Source organism: Engraulis encrasicolus, chromosome 20 (genome assembly GCF_034702125.1).
Source record: "Engraulis encrasicolus isolate BLACKSEA-1 chromosome 20, IST_EnEncr_1.0, whole genome shotgun sequence".
Classification (NCBI taxonomy): Eukaryota; Metazoa; Chordata; class Actinopteri; order Clupeiformes; family Engraulidae; genus Engraulis; species Engraulis encrasicolus.
In genome coordinates this window covers 13,662,753-13,675,252 of record NC_085876.1, presented here as the reverse complement: position 1 = coordinate 13,675,252, position 12,500 = coordinate 13,662,753, and the positions used below count along the sequence as shown (strand labels likewise).

General features: G+C 43.0%; 1 protein-coding gene across 1 annotated transcript in view; it reads right to left on the bottom strand.

Moving 5' to 3' along the window:
• The window catches only part of pou2f2a (POU class 2 homeobox 2a), a 76,377-nt gene that overhangs the window by 20,096 nt on the left and 43,781 nt on the right, over positions 1 to 12,500 (bottom strand). Inside the window, exons 2-5 of the mRNA XM_063185463.1 lie at positions 7,109 to 7,174; positions 6,507 to 6,541; positions 4,716 to 4,809; positions 1,731 to 1,804 (exon numbers count right to left, since the gene is read on the bottom strand). Of these exons, the coding sequence (XP_063041533.1) occupies positions 1,731 to 1,804; positions 4,716 to 4,809; positions 6,507 to 6,541; positions 7,109 to 7,174 (269 nt within the window). The remainder of the gene's footprint in view (positions 1 to 1,730; positions 1,805 to 4,715; positions 4,810 to 6,506; positions 6,542 to 7,108; positions 7,175 to 12,500) is intronic.

Genomic DNA, 12,500 nt, shown 5'->3' with positions numbered 1-12,500 from the left:
TGTCAAATCAAGGGGAAAAAATGATGAACAGAGTGAAAAAAGACAGGTGTGTGTGTGTGTGAGAGAGAGAGAGAGAGAGAGAGAGAGAGAGACAGAGAGAGAGAGAGAGAGAGAGAGAGAGAGAGACAGAGAGAGAGAAGGGGAAAAAAACAAGACAAGAACAGTATCACCCAGAGGCAAGGCGAACGTTGGCAAAGAAGTGCATTGCAGAGCATAAGCGATAGAGTAAAATGGAAAAGCAAAACCGCCTTCATTCCTGTTAACCCCGCCCCCCACTACCTCTTTGGCTCCCACATGTCAAAACAGTGAAAAAGCTGGCACTCTAGGGAAACACATTAGGCTAAACACAATAAAGATTTGTGAGTGGAAGCGCCGTGAAAAATAGAGATTCAGGTGACAAAGGTGAAGAAGGAATGACAGTTTGACCCTCCTGCCGAGTTGGTGTCAGTCACCTTTGGAGCGTCGATCGGAAAGGCCAAGGCGCTTTGTTTGGTCTTTCTGTTTTTATTTATTTTATTTTATTTATTTATATCTACTAGGGCTTTGTTGCTGGGCAAGGCCAGAAGATGTGACACTGTTGTGTGCAATTTTGGCTTCTTGCCCTGCCATTGTAACATACATGCAATGAAAAAGCACACACACTCACACACACACGTCGGCAAAACTCTCTCTCACACACACACACACGCACGCACACACAGTTTGTCCTGTATCAGTCTTTGGCAAAGCACAAACCTGTGTTGTGTAAAATATCCACTGCACACCTTAGCAACAATGTATGGTTCAGTGTTTTGAAGACGTCCTCTTGACACTGTAGTGTTGAGATATATAGGTATGACAAAAATATGTATGAGCATGAAAAGGAGTGTGAGAAGAGAGGAGAGTGTGCACATATTTTTCTGGTGATGAGCTTCTGGTGATCTCTCTCTCTCTCTCTCTATCTATCTCTCTCTCTCTCTCTCTCTCTAGCTCTCTCTCTGTGCGTGTGTTTTATTAATCGTGGGGGTGTAGTCAAAGCTACAATAGGCAAATTTGGCTCCGCCCCAGAATGCAAGCTGTCAACGTAGTGTCATGTGCGTGAGTGCGCGAGTGAGGTCTCCACAGATAGAGACAACACTGAACCCTGAACCCCCAAACACTGTGGTTAAGCTGTGCATTGCTGTGTGCCATAGAGGTTTGCGAGTGCGTGTGTCAGTGAGTCAGTGAGCGAGTGATAGGAATCATAGGAGTGAGTGAGTGGGTGATTGAGTGAGTGAATCAGTGAAGGAGTGAGATACTGAGTCAGTGAGCAAGTGACTCAGTGAGTGAGTGAGTGCGTCAGTCAGTGAGGAGGGAGAGCCTTCCCTGGCTAGCTGGCTGCCCACGATAGAGTGAGTGAATCTATGTACGTATAATGTTCATTATGTCTAACTGTTTAAATCAACACTTGAGATTTTCTTTTACTTACGTAAGACATGTAAAAGTTTTATCTTTTACCTGACATGTTTCGACGGTATTACTTCCGTCTTCATCAGAGGGTCACCCAGTGACCGAAGGTAAAACCGTCGAAACATGTCAGGTAAAAGAGAACACTTTTACATGTCTTAAGTAAAAGAAAATCTCAATTGTTGAGAGTGAGTGAATGTTCAAGTGAATAAGCCAGTGAATCAGTGAGTGAGTGAGTGAATGAGTCTGTGAGTCAGTCGGTCAGTCAATCAGTCAGTCATTCAGTCTGTGGACGTAGGGCCTACCCCGGCTAGCTGGCTGCCCGCCAGCATGAGCTGCGTGTGGGGCAGGGAGGGCTGCGGTGGCGTGGGGGTTGGGGCTGGAATTGGGCCACAAGGCATGTCTGAGATGTCTTCTGTTTTCACCTGAGAGAGAGAGAGGAGAGAAAGGGGAAGAGAGAGAGAGAGAGAGAGAGAGAGAGAGAGAGAGAGAGAGAGAGAGAGAGAGAGAGAGAGAGAGAGACAGACAGACAGACAGACAGGCAGGCGGACAGAGGGAGAGACAGAGGCACAGACAGACAGACAGGCGGAGAGAGGGAGAGACAGAGGCACAGACAGACAGAGAATTAAAATTTTCATTTTAAAACATCTTATTTACAGTTTTACATGTACATAGACACAGAGGCACAACCATGCTATTTAGTAACAAAAATACTGCAAAAGCTAATTACTAAAAGCAATCGAAAGATCACTTCATCACTATACATGGAATTCACCACACACACGCGCACGCATACACACGCACACACACACACACACACACACACACACACACACACACACACACACACACACACACACACACACACACACACACACACACACACACACACACACACACACACACACACACACACACACACAAACCAATAAAACAATCGTTAAATTACTGCATTACTGTAAACCTAAGTAATTCCAATCTTTTATTGAAGATGATGCACCATAACTATGTGCATCAATGACACATATTACATACATTTCTTAACAACGTCTTAAAACAGCTTTACATTGTAGGCATATCTCCACACACCGCAAATCACTTAACCTAGATAAAGTATTTGACACTACTGTAAGCTTGTCCCTCACATCCACATGGTTGCCAACACCACCCAGAACCACCATAAACGCAGGTGCAAAAAGCAGGCACAAAGATATAGATAGATAGATAGATAGATAGATAGATAGATAGATAGATAGATAGATAGATAGATAGATAGATAGATAGATAGATAGATATGGGATCTACGGCAATGAGTGACAGAAAGTGATGGAGTAAAAAGAGAAAGTAAGGACCACTAGAATTGAAAGGCTATTAGGCAGACAGAGAGACAGAGAGACAGAGAGACAGGGGGGGGGAGAGAGAGAGAGAGAGAGAGAGAGAGAGAGAGAGAGAGAGAGAGAGAGAGAGAGAGAGAGAGAGAGAGAGAGAGAGAGCAGGGGAGCAAGGGAAGCAAGGGAAGCAAGGTCCGAAAGTGCTGTCTGAAGGTGCTGATGTGCCCAGATCCCGGCTGGTATGTATTTACCAGACGCAGGTCCAGGGGAGAGGGGTCAGACGCCAGGCTCTGGATGTCCGAGAGGTAATCCAGCCACTGGTCCAGCGCGCTGACAGCCGCAATCGTCAACTCCCTCTCTCGCGCTTTCATCCTGATTTGGCTCTCTCTCTCTGTCTCTCTCTCTCCCTCTCTCTCTTTCCCTCTTTCTGTCTGCCTAACAGTCTTTCAATTCTACCTGTCCTGTCTTTCTCTTTTTTTCCCAGTACAGATTTTCAGTTCCTCAACACTTGTTGTCTGCTTCCCTCACAGATGCTTTAACGTTCCCACCTTTCAATCACCAATTACTCCTCAGATTTTACGAGGCAGCTCCTTTATAAAGTCAAGTGCTTTCCCCTCCATGGCCATAAAAATTGAACCTGCTTACACTACTACTAATATTTACATGGTTTTTGGCCTCACGTGGTGTGCCTCTTCCCAGGAATAGCACATTTCTGAATTTGCATATAACACAGAGCATGTGCCTATTGGCTTGGCAACAAAAACTGACTGATAGGGTGTCCTGACTCACACGCAAGCATGCGCGCACATGCGCCCGCCCGCACGCACACCCACACAGAGACACTTGGGATTTTCACAATCTGACACCCCTGCGGGGGTGATTGATATCTTAATTGTATTAATGAATGCCTTGTTGATTAATGTGATACAGATACAGGTATCACAGTTGTAAATCAGTAGTGGAATGTCATTTGGAGGGGCACTGTTGAGCAGGACAAGGAGTAACACGCGTTTTGGGAAGCTCTGCCGAAAATTTAAAATTGTATCTGAGGTGCTTAATACTGCCTAATAACGGCTACATCGTTCTACGAAAGTCATGTACATGCGGCCTGGCAACTGATTTCAAGCAAACAAGCTAGCATGGCGGATCTTAAAACCGAACGTCTTGCATCCCTTAAAGATGACCTTTCGAAACTTATCAGGACAGAACTGAAAGATATTCTTGCTGGCGAGTTCAAGGCGGTGAAAAGTGAAATAGGCTAGAGTAGCTAATGTCATTTTTATAGTACAGTATTTTACAGTGTTACAGTGTGTTATTACTATACCGTTGCACTTTGATGAAGGACGATGAGTCCGAAACGTCGTGCCAATAAATCTTTTGGGAGCATTTAACAGTGTTGCGGACCTTTATTTTCTTTTCAGTTATCTTACGTTTGGTCCAGCACCTGTGCCACTGATGTGCGCGCATTCTTTGACTTTCTGATTACTATACCGTACCTTTTTTAAGGTAAGAATTAGGGCTATAGTCTAAAACTGCAGCCATACCCTAATGGTTAGGACAGTGGTCTCCAGATTAGAGGGTTGCAGGTTCCAATCCCACCCCTGCCGCTCTCCACACCTACATCAGAGATTCTAAGAGTATCTTATCTAGTCCCTCTGCCTACATCCATGGCTGAAGTTCCCTCCAGCAAGTCACCTATCCCCACATTGCACCAGGGACTATAACTAATACCCTGTAAACTGCGGTAAGCCGTTTTGAATAAAAGTGTCAGCTAAGTGTAACGACATGGAATGTTATTACTGTATGTGCACTGTATAGTCGGAATGAAAATGTGTGTGTGTGTTCACTGGACAGTATTTTATCTATCACTAGCCCCATTACAGCCAAAAATACACATGCACACGCACACACACACACACACACACACACACACACACACACACACACACACACACACACACACGCTCATGGCACAGTAGACCTGCACGTGTCTTACCTTGGTGTTGCTCAGGCCGGGAGACAGGCAGAAAGGACTTGTCTTCATTGACCGAGCCTGCGAGACAGGAAGACATGTATGGTGAGGGTGATTCTACTGTACAGTAACCACTTCCAAGCTGCACATTCATGTGGCTTCACATGAACTCAAAGAGAAGGGGTTGTAAAAACACGGCATTGCAAGATCGCCGTACAATAATACAGTAGTCTGCCGATAATAAGGACACTCGTGAAGCTGAAAAGCTTTCCTCAGGGCTGGATATCTCAAAGGTGTTCAACAAAAACCCAGCCTTGGAAGTACTCCATTTTTTGAGGAGAGCTGAAAAAGGAGCGCTCATTTTTTCCAAGGTACCATTTGATGGGGGTGGGTGGTGGTGGATGTGGGGTGGAGGAGAAGAAAAGGAAAAAATGTTTCTTTCATTGTTCCGAATGAGCTAAAAAAACTGATGAAGAACTACTAAACAAGACAAGAGAGAAACATCAATAGCTAGACTTGATCTGTACTGTCGTTTCACCGTACAGTATGTTCTATTTGCCGTTGTATTTCTATGCATGTGACAAATAAAATCCTTGTGGATATGATGGGCTCTCACTGGTTTTCCCTTTGCATGGCTTCATTCGTTGGTGTTGTTGTGGTAAAAGAAAAAAAAAACTTTCCGCATTCCCCAACGGCCGCCTTTCTTTCGCCACTTTCAGTCTCGAAAACATTTAGTCATCACGGCACCACCGAACACCAAATTGCACCACACAACTACACTCGCATTCACCTCCACAATTCTAGGAGACAACATCTGTCATTAAAAAAATTGCGGGACGAAATGTACAAAAAGTCTCGCATTAAAACATTATTACACAGTAAAAAAGCAGCATTTCAATGTAACACCTTCTATGGTGTATCTGGTCCCAGCCTGCTCTAAATTTTACTGAGTGCTGCATTAAAAAACTATTTAATAATACAGTGCTACCTGAACATGCTGTTTTGTCAGGGGAAACTTGAGATTGGAGGTGGATTGAAAAAGGTTCAATACTTTTAGTCAGCCCTGCCTGCTGCCTTGGCCTAGGATTTCACCTCTTGTCAGTTTGTTGTTCATTATCTCTCTGTTCACAATTATCACTGACACTGATGCAAATATATGATTAGCACACAAATATCACTGTTAATATTACGAATCAGTTCAGTTATTGAAAACACAAGATACAAAGCTAGTACTCTCTATCAAAAATATTTGTTTGTTTTAATGCAATTCATAACACAAGGTACAGAAATAGGTTTGATGTAAATACTCCACTGCCAATACCACATATCGCTAAGGCTATTATATATTTCTAAGCAGCAATAATATGATAAGCCAACACAGAGCCATTTCTAGAGGTATTTATTGCTGCTGATGGTATGATATAAGTATTAGTGTCAATTAAGGAACGATCATAAAGCAAGACAACCAAACGTATACTCATAACAAACATCTCCATTAAATGGATTCATGTTTCCAGTAAAGTATGCAAGATCTGATACTAATCGATGCATGGTAAAATTCTTGCTTCTATTTCTTATTATTTATTTGATTGGAAAAGGTTTAGGCTTTTACTCTTGGCAGCGTTATGCTTTTTTGTTTCTTGTTCATCAGAGCTACTCTCTCACAAGGCAAAAAATATATATCATTTTCAGAGGTGGACAAGCGTTAAGTGTATGGGTGCGGTGCGGAGCGGGGCCTAGACGGCTCTCGTGAGAAATGAGAAGACTTTGCTGCTCACCTGGTCACCTGCTTCAGGGCTGCTTCCGTCTGAGTCTGGAAACAGAGTAAGGAGGATGTAAGTCCAGGTGCATCAATAAATACACGCGCGCACACACACACACACACACACACACACACACACACACACACACACACACACACACACACACACACACACACACACACACACAGGTAGTAACAACATTTTGTGTGTGTGTGTGTGTGTGTGTGTGTGTGTGTGTGTGTGTGTGTGTGTGTGTGTGTGTGTGTGTGTGTGTGTGTGTGTAATTGACTACAAATTATGGAAATGTTACATGAAAAAAAGAGACAAATTACAGTCCTATGCTGCAATAAGCAGAATAACAATGAATATTTAATGCATATTTATACATTTAAATAAGATCACGTATTAATTTATTCACTCGGAATTAAAATTGCTTACATTTCTAAAGAAATGCATGCACTGTCAACCAAAAAAATGTCCAAAACAAAAACATTTAAATGGCAAATATGTAAAAATGAAAACATCAAATAAATAAATTTAAACAATTATGAATATGCGCAACACTGTACACAATTAAAATTTATATTATAATATCACATTCTGTTATTTTTTTTTACCTGTGCTCTCAACTGGGAAGTCTGCACCTGGCTTCTCATCATCAACTGGTTTAGACATCCTGATATCTACAGAGAGAGAGAGAGAGAGAGAGAGAGAGAGAGAGAGAGAGAGAGAGAGAGAGAGAGAGAGAGAGAGAGAGAGAGAGAGAGAGAGAGAGAGAGAGAGCATAAGCATCACCTCCAACACTGTAATAAGGATTTGTGAACAGGGGTGCCCGAGAGGTGACCCTGTCTTCCTTACATGCAAACTCCATATTCCTTCCTGTCACCCTCAGAGGACAACTGCCCCTACAGTGTCACTGCATCGCTCTCTCCAGCTGAAGTGTCGAGGGGACACGAAGCAAAGCGGTGTGACCCGGTACCTAGCCTCAGCAGGGCCAACTATTCACTCCAATGATGTGGCTTGAAGACACACTTGTATGGTATACTATGTATACACACACACACACACACACACACACACACACACACACACACACACACACACACACACACACACACACACACACACACACACACACACACACACACACACACACACACACCGGAGGTGGTGAATATTACTCAGAGGTGGGTTGGCTTTCTCTCTTTCCGACACAGACACTGTTGGGACTATCGTTTTTTGCTTTTTTTTGCTCTTGCTTTTTCTTTTCTTTTTTCTTCATCTGCTTCTTCCTCTTCTTCTGCTTGGTCTTCCATCATCCCTGTTTCTCATTTTCTCCATCAACACCCTGAGCTCCTCCTACAGAGCCATGTTACTCTTTCCTGTGTGCATGTGCTCGCACGCACACAACATAGCCTACACACACACACACACACACACACACACACACACACACACACACACACACACACACACACACACACACACACACACACACACACACACACACACACACACACACACACACACACACACACAGCACCCTCCCACCACTTGCCTACATGGGGACCACTGGAAATATGAAGGTCTGTTGATGGCCTCAATCCATGGGTGTTACGATTTCTATCTAAGAACACCCATAAAGCTGCTCTTTCCAGAAAGAAGATAATTAATTTTGTAAGGACTAATTTATGTTTGCAATGAAAAAAGAAACTAACAAGAAAGAAACTATTTTAAGCATTTTAGATATTAATGCTCTTGTTCTCTATTGATGTACTGGTTTGCTTTGGGCACTATTTTATTTTGAATGGAATATGTAGCCTAATAATAATGGAATATGAAAAATGCAACTCTGCCAAAGCTGACGCCGTAAATTATAATTAGGCTACTACATACATATTTGACGTTTGCAAAAAAAGAAAAGAAAAAAGGTGTCCCATATTTGTTGTTCTTTGCGCCGTCCATTACGCACCCTTACGCAGGCCTATCCGAACACATTTTTAATAATTTGTTTTGATTTGTTGGATACTTTCGCCTGTTTAATTACACACATTAGCCTACGAGGATAGGTAATCGAGGGCTATTGATAATGATAGCCTACAACAAAACCGCCAACCAAAGAAATAAATAGAAGGTTTCAATATAGGCCTACACATACCCTATTTGTTTTAAAAACTTCTCCAACAGGGCGTTCTACCGGCCGATGACAATACAAATGTAAAGGGTTAGCCTGCTGTTAGTGCACAGTTGAATAGTTGCCAGAGTGATAGCCACATGCACCATGCACAGATACTTGAAACCACAGGCAAAGGACTTGTCATCTTAAACCGCGCGCTTTTGATGGTTCTGCTGCTCGTGACTCACTGGAATGTTTACTCGAACGTGCTGTGCTTCACACTTTCGCTACAATTGCACGGTGATGGTCTCAGATTGGTGTGTGGGTGTGTATTGTGCCTCATGCGATATAAAGGATGAGTTGACCTATGATTCATTCATCCGTATAATTTCGCCCACAAGCATTAACAAATATGGCTTTGTGGCAAACATAACCACTTCGTTTAGCCGTAATGGTGACATTATCAAACGGTCTTTGAATAAATCACCCAATGCATTTACATGATGCGTGATTAACCCCTACCACTGACTGCTATTCACGAAACCGATCAAAACACACAACTTACTTACCTCCCACGAAATTGGCACTACTGGTTTTGATGATCTATTTATAGCTGTTTGTATCGAAAAAGGTCGCCTCCGCAATGTTACTCGTGATTTCAGTTCATGTAGCCTAGGCTATAGGCCTTATATTGCCTTGAAGATAACTGCCATGTCTAAACCTTCATCAAACGAGCTGCATCCTTTTCAAGCGAGTGAACAGTTTGGACACCTAATCAAAATCAGCCTCAAGTTTAACACTGCAAACGAACTCATAGCCTATTGTAGGCCTATTCTACAGCAGGGCAAACTGTGCAATCACATCCACTCTCTTATCATATTGAAAATAAAATGCTTAAATAGACACTAAATAGCCTATGAGTCACAATTTCAGCATTTCCGGTTTCTGTGCAGTGGTGTCTCATTCACACTATTGGTGATGAACTGTAAAGGTTGAGGTTTGGTCAACATCAGCACTGGAACTGTGTGTGGTGATGGAAAGTCATTATGGTGGGCCACTGTCCTACACGCGTGCACACGTACACATCCACACACCCACCCATCCACACCCACACATACACACGCACATACACACGCACACGCACACGCACACACACACACACACACACACACACACACACACACACACACACACACACACACACAGACACACACACACACACACACACACACACACACACACACACACACACACACACACACACACACACACACAATTTCCACAATTACATTCCAACGTAACAGCATGACCAAAGCATCTTATATTTTCCAATAACTGTGCTTTCTTATATTCAGTTTGATATGGTGGTTTAACAGGATTCACCTTTTTCTGTATCTTAAGGAGAGGGGAATGATGTGAAACATATAGGCCTATGTTTATCCATTTGATGCTCAGATTAGGTATGGCAAATCATGTTTGATACAAAACGTATTACAATGAAGAAAAAAATATTTAATAAAATTGATTCACTGAGTGAATTTAGAGGCGATGGTTTCATTCGTGGTTGTTCTTTGTATTTTACTTAATTTGAATTATCCCATTGCACAAAAATACAGAGATTATTAAAAAGCGATTATGGGGAATGTGACACTTATTTAAATATAACCCTACTCACCTGCACTAAATTTATTATATCTCCCCACACATCGAAAGTTGTTCATTATACCCTCTGGGTTAAAAGCATCTGTTAAATGTAATGCAGTGCAATAATCTAAGACTAGAAAAAAATACACGTGTGTCTGTGTCTCACAACCTCATATTTTGCAAACATCACAGTCTGATCAGTGGTCTAATTCTCTGTGGTCTGATGTGATACCTTAGGTTAAGTATACAGGGAGGGTGCATACACAGCAAAACGTGTTTACAGCACACTGCATGCAACACACACACACACACACACACACACACACACACACACACACACACACACACACACACACACACACACACACACACACACACACACACACACACACACACACAGACAGACACACTGACCAGTTTCTTCAATGGACATTTGCTGTGAGGTTATTTTCAGCCACACACACTCACACCTTTGACGTTACCATGTTTGTGCACACACACATATTGCAAATATACAATCACACACACACATGCATGCGCACACATTCACACACTAACAAAAGCACACACACACACACCACACACACACACACACACACACACACACACACACACACACACACACGCACGCACGCACGGACGCACGCACGCACACACACACGCACGCACGCATGCACACACCAATCTTCTCAAATAGATAAGCATAATAGCAGTCATATTACAATGATTTTTTTTAGTATACTGAGTGCATTCTCAAAAGTCCAGAAATACATTCCCAATGCACACCTCACACACAGTGTGGTAACACGCATTAAATGTAATAATATAGAAATGCATACAAATATTTACAGAAGGAGCCAGTTGTACAGGTGTACACAGAAGCACATCTGCAGAACATGTTTACTGAGTACATAAAGCAAATCAACGGCAAACACACACACACATGCACACATGCACACACACACACACACACACACACACACGCACACGCACACGCACACGCACACACACACACACACACACACGTAAACACAAACAGGAGCGAATGCTCCAGCGATTGGGGACCCTGACATTTCCCTCCTGGCGAGTCTTCAAGCCGAGCTCATTTTGATGTCGCCTAATTAGCCGAAACGCTTAGCGACACCGCTCGCTAATTAACCCCTGCTATGCCACACCCCGGGAGAGGCCATTAACGAAAGGAATGAATGCCAACACAAATAGGCGTTAGCAGAAAAAGTACAAAAATAAAAATATATATGAAGAAAACAAAAATTCTTACCTTGGAACCACACACAGGAGTTCATGAATGCAGCAGCCATTTTAAAGCATGATTATACGAAAGAAAAAATAATATAAAATATATAAATAAAAATAAAAGAGCAAACAGCAATATTTTGTTGCTCTTTCTCTGTCTGCTGTCTGTTAGCTCTTCTCTGGCTTGTTACTTTAAGTAGCAGAGAGAATGTCTGTCCAGAAAAAGAAAAAGGGAAAAGAAAGAATGAAACTTAGTGTGAGAGCCAACAGGCTGACTAACCAACTAGCTGAGACAACGAGAGGTATCAGGAGAGGCGCGAGAGAGAGACACATAGAGATTCGAAACCCCCAACAGAACAGAGAAGACACCTCTCATTTGCCTGCTGCAGTGTAAGTGAAACACTCTGACCTCGGCATGAGAGGCTACGAACCTGTGTGTGTGTGTTTGTGGTGTGTGTGTGTGTCTGTTGTGTGTGTCTATTGTGTGTGTGTGTGTGTGTGTGTGTGTGTGTGTGTGTGTGTGTGTGTGTGTGTGTGTGTGTGTGTGTGTGTGTATCTGGAAAACCTCAACCTATAAATGTGATGTGATAGATGTGTGTGAAGGGATGGCACAGGAAGAAAAAAAGAACAAAAGAAAGAGAGAGAAAGAAAATGAGAACGAGAGAAGAATGCAAGAGGGGCAAAAGAAAGATAAACAAAACACAGTCACTTTCTCCTGGCCACCTACAGTAGTGGCGTACTTACTCCTCTCACATTTTGGTTGACACCCACCCTCTCTCTCTCTCTCTCTCTCTCTCTCTCTCTCTCTCTCTCTCTCTCTCTCTCTCTCTCTCTCTCTCTACCCCTCGAGACACTCCCCCCTCCCTCATCACATCCTGTGAAAGAGGAAGCCACAGAGAGAAGGGTGAGACGGACGACAGCAAACACGTGAAGAGGGCTAAGGATGTCGCGGAGGATGGCCGCCTTTGAAAGACAGAGACCTCAGAGAAGTGGGC